General features: G+C 54.2%; 1 protein-coding gene across 1 annotated transcript; it reads right to left on the minus strand.

Moving 5' to 3' along the window:
- Positions 1-871: 871 nt before the first annotated feature.
- On the minus strand, positions 872-6,138 carry LOC103775337 (keratin, type II cytoskeletal 6B-like; the record flags this gene model as incomplete). The annotated part of the gene is made up of 7 exons (XM_008942782.1): positions 872-1,096; positions 1,475-1,600; positions 2,008-2,172; positions 3,016-3,111; positions 3,419-3,479; positions 4,577-4,791; positions 5,998-6,138. Coding segments are annotated over 7 exons (1,029 nt in total), but the record flags the coding sequence as incomplete, so codon positions are not given.
- Positions 6,139-6,142: the final 4 nt, after the last annotated feature.

Genomic DNA, 6,142 nt, shown 5'->3' on the forward strand with positions numbered 1-6,142 from the left:
CGGCGCACACCACGTTGCCCAGGTTGCCCACGCCCGCGGCACACTGCATCCCCTCCGCGCCGGAGATGACCTCTCGCCCCACGCAGCTCACCGTGCTCCTCGCCCCGAAGCCGCCCCCCACCCTGGGGAGACAGTCGACGCTGCGGGTGCTGAAGCCGGCGCCGCCGAAGTTGGAGACCACCCCCAGCCCCGCGCCGGCCACTCCTGTCTTGACGGCACATTTGCCCCCGATTCCAGACAGGGACCGGCACTCCCCGACGGTGCCGCCGCCGCTGACCACAGCTGGGGGAGAAGAACAGGTTCGGTCACTCCCGGAGCAGCCGAAACCCAGCTCACCAGGAGGAAGCGTTAGGAGCTTAAAAGGCTCGTAGGGAAATGAAGGGAAAGCTTCGCTAGCTTACCTACGCTCACAGGGTTGCCCGTACATATCCTGTTAAGAAAAGAAATGTCTCAGAGACGTATTCAGGGAAACATTCCTCAAGTACACAAGCAAATAGAGCTGCTGCCCAGCCGTTGCCTCCCTGGAAGCCCTGCAGGTGCTTCAGCTTATCTGTGTGCCCCCCTGGGAGGTTTGGTTCGCTGCAGAATGCCCGCTGAGCACTGCGGGGTTGGATCCCCAAATCCCACAGACATCGTAATATCCCATCCTCTTTCTGCACTGCAAGCAGGGGCTCTGCAGCATGCCTGGTGTGCTGCGATCCAGCTGCTCTGGGGGGATCAGGAGGAAACGAGGGTGATGCTCCCCTCTGCACCCATGGGGAGCTGCCTCCACCCAGCACTTCTTGCTCCTTCCCCCAGCGTTTCTCACTGCCCCTCTCTCCTCCTGCTGGGTTTTGCCAACTCCCATCACAAGGTGCAGCCAGGGATGCTCCTACCTGCTCTCTTCTCCTTCCAGCAGTGTCCTGTAAGTGGCAATCTCAATGTCCAAGGCCAGCTTGACGTTCAGCAGCTCCTGGTAGTCTTTCAGCAAACATGCCATCTTGTCCTTGGCTTGCTGCAGTGCAGTCTGCAGGTCCACCAGCTTCTGTCGGGCGTCTTTGAGGGCGCAGTCGCCCCGCTGCTCGGCGTCGCAGATGGCCGTCTGCAGAGCTGCGATCTGTGGGGGGCAACGGGCAAGGGGGTGCCCAGCAGTGATACTTGAAGCATCTCCACAGAGCTGCTCACCTACCCCCTTCTTTCTCAGCTAGGAACTGCCGGGGTGCCTGGATGTAGGCTGGACACCTGTCCAGGCTCTTTGGGGTGAGACCCGTTGGCTGCACCCCGGTACACAGCAAACACTGTTTCTGTTAGACCCAAATCAGCTGCTCCTGCTTCTCTGGTAAGTGAGACAGAAATCTGCTCCTTTGCGTATTGGCAGCAGAAGAGAAGCTACAAATACAGGCTCAAGTTGGGGGAGATGGTTCTTTGCAGCTCAGCTGGTGGGGAAAGCTGGAGAAGTTGCCCAGCCCATGGAGCATTCACCTCTTTGTCCTACCTGTTTCTTCACGTTGTCCGACTCGCACTGCAGCTTCTGGATCATCCGGTTCAGCTCGGCTATCTCGCTCTGGTTGTTTCTCAGGTCATCGCAGAACTTGCCCCTGCTGCTGTGGAGCTCCTCCAGCTGTTGCATGGGAAGAGGACGACGTTAAGACGCCCGGATCTCCCCTTCCAGGGGAGGTGGCAGCTCTGGTGGTGCCGGTGCTCCCAGGGAAGCACCCAGACATGACCTCAGCCCAGGCAAGGCGACAGTCCCGGGTAGGTCCTGGGCGTTTGCCCTTTGGGAAGAGGATGGTGTGTGCAGAGACCTCTCTGAAGCAACACTGAGATGCTCTGCTCTTTCTTACAGAAAGTTCTCAAAGCACAGTTTTTAGGCGGTGGGGGACATTTGGCCTGACTTTCTTTAGCAAGCTGTGGTGCATGCCCCCAGGGGGTGAGTTAAAGTTGTGTCATAGAAGACAGAAACGGTCCTCAGAGTTTAGTTGGCCAAGGGATTTCATGGCTACCTGTGCTGGTTGTGTGAGTACTCACTCTGGTTTGGTAGAAAGCCTCCACTTCAGCCTTGCTCTTCTGGGCAATCTCCTCGTAGCAGCACTCAACACTTTTGATGATGCCCTCCATGTCCAGGTCCCGGCTGTTGTCCATTTGCACGATGACAGAGGTGTCACACAGCTGGCAATCCAGCTGAGCTCTCTCCTGCAAGACCCACCACAGGTCAGTCCCCTTCCCCCAGCCAGCCCAAGCCAGGCATGCAGGTACCCCTGGAAAGAGGGGTCTGGAGAGGAGCTGGAGGACTGGGGGAGTTTCTCCCATGAACACCCAACTACAGCATGGGGTTCTCCAGGGGGTTGAGTGGCTTCCAGAAAGATCTGGCAGCTGGGACCTGTTTTGGTGGCACAATATGAGATTGCTGCATGTAGTTCCCTAGGGAAGGGTGGGAAATCCCGGTGGAGCAACTCACTTCATTGGAACTCAGGCATTCCGGGTTGCATCAGCAGTTTTGGGGGCTGTGAAGCCCTCAGGGGTGAATGCTTTGGGCTCCCTTGACTACAGGCTGCTGGGAGGTGTTTTGGTTTGGAAAAGTGCAAATAGGGAGTGTTCCCTGAGTGCTTTGTTAAAAACTTGCTACATTGTGCACAGTTAGCCACAAAGTACACAAAAGTGTTACTTTCACGTCAATATTTTGATTAATGTAGCTTAAGAAGTGAAGTGCTAAAAATATTTGGGTTTTGAAGAGGGAGATGTTTCCAGGGATGGTTTGGAGTAGAATTTGTGGGGATTTTTCATGAAAAAATCCCTCCCTTTGCAGCCAGCTATGTAGGAGACAACCGAGAACACCCTTTGCCTGCCCAAAGCATGTGCAGTAGTGTTGATGTTGCCCCAAACCAGGACACAAGTACATATAAAGGGATAGAGATTTGGGGGATGCTATTGCAGGATTTTCAGAAAAGACTCCTTTCCCTGTGTTTAATTTGGGTGTAGGAGCTCAGGGGGCAGCAGCTGATGCATCAAGCTTGGGGCAGCACAGGGAGCTCTTACCTCGGCATAGATGCACTTGAGGAACTCCAGCTGCTGCCGCAGGAGGCCAACTCTCACCTCCAGCTCCTCCTTGGTCAGGTAGAGACAGTCCACATCCTGGAGAGACACCACAGATTCGGCGAAAAGAGGTGAAGAAACAAGGACTGTGGCAAAGTCCATGTTTTCGGTTAGACTTGGAGGAAGCATCGCTGTTTCCAGCCCTTAAGACTAGCTGGGTTTGCTTTATGTGTGCTTACAGCCTGACAGGGGTTCTCCAAACTCATTGGGTTGTCTCTATTTTGGGGCTACCTGATGAGGACTCAGGCAGTGTCACAGTGCCAGGACTCCCCACTGCTCTCCCTGGCCCCACACCCAGGTCTTGCCCACACACCAGCCACTCTCAGCTGCTCTTAGCAGGACTCACCTTCTTGAGGACCACGAACTCGTTCTCTGCAGCCGTGCGCTTGTTGATCTCGTCTTCATATCTGCGGGAGAAAAGGAGAGATGCTGAGCTGCGGGGGTCCCATCCCCACCACCCAGGCAGCCCATGGAGGACGTGGGAAGTGTGGTTAAAACCAGAGCCTCTCCCTGTTTGTTTTGTGACCTGCTTTTTGACTTTGGCTTTGTAGCCATTTCTTTCCTCCCCTCTGGGCTTTGTTCAGCAGTTTTAACTAGCCCACGCCAGCAGGATCGGTGGCTGGAGTGAGGTGGCAGTAAATCCGGCCAGACGACTGGGAATGCAAAACCTGTGCCTCAGCTGGAGGGTTGGGTTTGCTGCCTCCAGCCCTGCTGCTTTCTGTGATGTTTTTCTGAAGCGTCCAGGACTCTGCTAGGAGTGTTTGTGGGGAAGCTGTGGCCAGAATGCCCCAGGGAAGGTCAGGAGCTTGAGCAACCTTTGAAATTCCCTGGTGCAATGGGATGGAAAGCCAGTGTGTAATGACCAAGTAATTGAGACCTAGAACTTTCACAAGATGATTCTATGAGTCTGACCTCCTTGCTGCTGGCTCAGCGAGAAAAAACATCTGAGACGCTTGACTGTAAGATCCCTGGAGAAAGCATCACCCTTTTATCCTGTGCTGGATACCGCCAACCACCACGCGTCCTGGTCGGTGGCTCAGCAGAGCAGACAGGGAGCTGTTAAGGAATATCTGCAGCTCAGATTAAAAACCGAATTCCCACATTCCCTCTGGGAATTCCAGTGGAGATGAGCGTGAGGTGGAGACAAATAGGCCGAGGGTTTTGTGGGGATGGATGGCACCACAGACACGGGACTTGGGGGAGCCACAGGCACAGATGATGTGGGAGGTTAGATATGGCCAAGGTGGTGTGTGGGAGCGTGAGGAAAAGCGCTTCCCTCTCCCCAGGGACGGACACACACAGTGGTTGAAGAGTTCTCCCAGTCCATCGCCAGCATCTGAGGTGCAGCAGTGGGACCCCAGTACAGGAAACCAGCCTGGGACTGGTGTCCCTGGCCCTGCTCCCCTCCCTGTGCCCCAGTTTTTGGACCCATCCCGTGCAGTGGCATTGGCACCACGCTCCAGAGCGAAGCCCCTGCTCTGCAGCTGCTCCACACGCTACTCACTTGCACTTGAACTCCTGAACCAGGTCCCTGAGGCACCGCTCCTCGTTTTCCAGCCTCTCTCGCTCCCCCAACACACACTCCAGCTGCTTCCTCAGGTTGCAGATGAAGTTCTCAAAAACAGGCTCCAGGTTTCTCCTGGAAGCTGGGAGGACATACTGCTGCAGCAGCTCCCACTTGGTGGTCAGCACCTTGTTTTGCTGCTCCAGCAGCCGGACCTGGGGAAGCAAGAGGTGTGAGAGTCACGCGGCCCCGTCTCATCCCAGGCAAAGGCGCTTTGGGTTTCCCCAATTCCAAAGGGAAAAAGTAAAAACGAAATCAGAAATGCAAATTATTAAGTGCTGATTTCTCAGCAGCCCGAGCAAGACCAGCATCTCCTCCGAGCTGAACCTGGTCCCACCCAGGACTCGTACCACAGGCTGAACAACATTGGTGTCTTTGCTCTGTGTCGAGGCCAATCATCTGTTTAACCAAATCTCAGTTCAGCCCAGCACCACCTCTTCCCCTCCTGGACTGGCTGGGGGAGGAGCCGCTGCCTCCCCTGATGGGCTGAGTGCAGGAAAAAGGCTTTTGCAGCACTAAAAGCTCCATCCAGGATCTCATTTGAATGTATCTGATTTAAACTCTAACCACGGATATTTATCATGCCTTTCACTTCTAGATTAAAGAGCTCTTTAGTACTTGAGATCCTGTATGGATCATGAATAAGTCATTTCTCAAATGGGAGGAAGCGGAGCTGCTCCTCTTACATGGGTTTGGTTTTTCCAGCTGCAGAACAACTCATAAGGAAAAATCAAGATCAAACAGAGCAGGTATCTCTGCTGTTTGCAAAATCGTTGCCTATAACATATCTCTAAGTAGTCAAAACTCCAGGTCTGGCTAAGAAACCAATGATAAATTACATCTGCTTAAGAAAGCACCAAATCATTTCATTCACAGAGTGGAGGGACACAGAAGTTAAAAATGTTCATCTCCTTTTAGCTAGACGTGTGTCTTGCTGCATCTCCTTGCTGAAGCACACAAACTATTTTAAAAATGCAAAAGTCCTTTGCAGTTTACAGAGGTGTGAACGATGTCAGGTTATAGGTTTGTAATAAAAGGCCCTGGTTTGCCTTGCCACATTTCTGTCTCTCCATCCCTTCTCTCTCAGGTTTTGATTTGCTGTATCCCTGGGGCCACCACTGATTTATCTGCTTAGCAGGTTGGTGACCACCGGAAGGACAAACGCTGGTGCGGTTGCCTTGGTGCAAGGCTTGAGTCCAAACAGTCTCCAGGTCAGGACCACCGTGGTCTATCAGAAACATTTACAGCACTAGGGTGCCAGGAGGAGCAGCTGCTCTGGGGACAGTCTCTCCAGAGGCAATCCATCCACAGAGCCTAGGGACACGGGGCCAGCGCCCTGCGCGGGGGGAAGGGGGTCTCACCTTGTCGATGAAGCAGGCGAACTGGTTGTTGAGGTTCTTGATCTGCTCTTTCTCATGGGTCCGCACTTGGCACTCCTCGGGGTCGACCCCCACGCAGAGGGGCTTGAGGAGCTCCGGGTGGATGCTGACGCCCCGGATTCCCTCC

This window comes from Merops nubicus, unplaced genomic scaffold (genome assembly GCF_000691845.1).
Source record: "Merops nubicus isolate BGI_N331 unplaced genomic scaffold, ASM69184v1 scaffold38226, whole genome shotgun sequence".
Taxonomy (NCBI): Eukaryota; Metazoa; Chordata; class Aves; order Coraciiformes; family Meropidae; genus Merops; species Merops nubicus.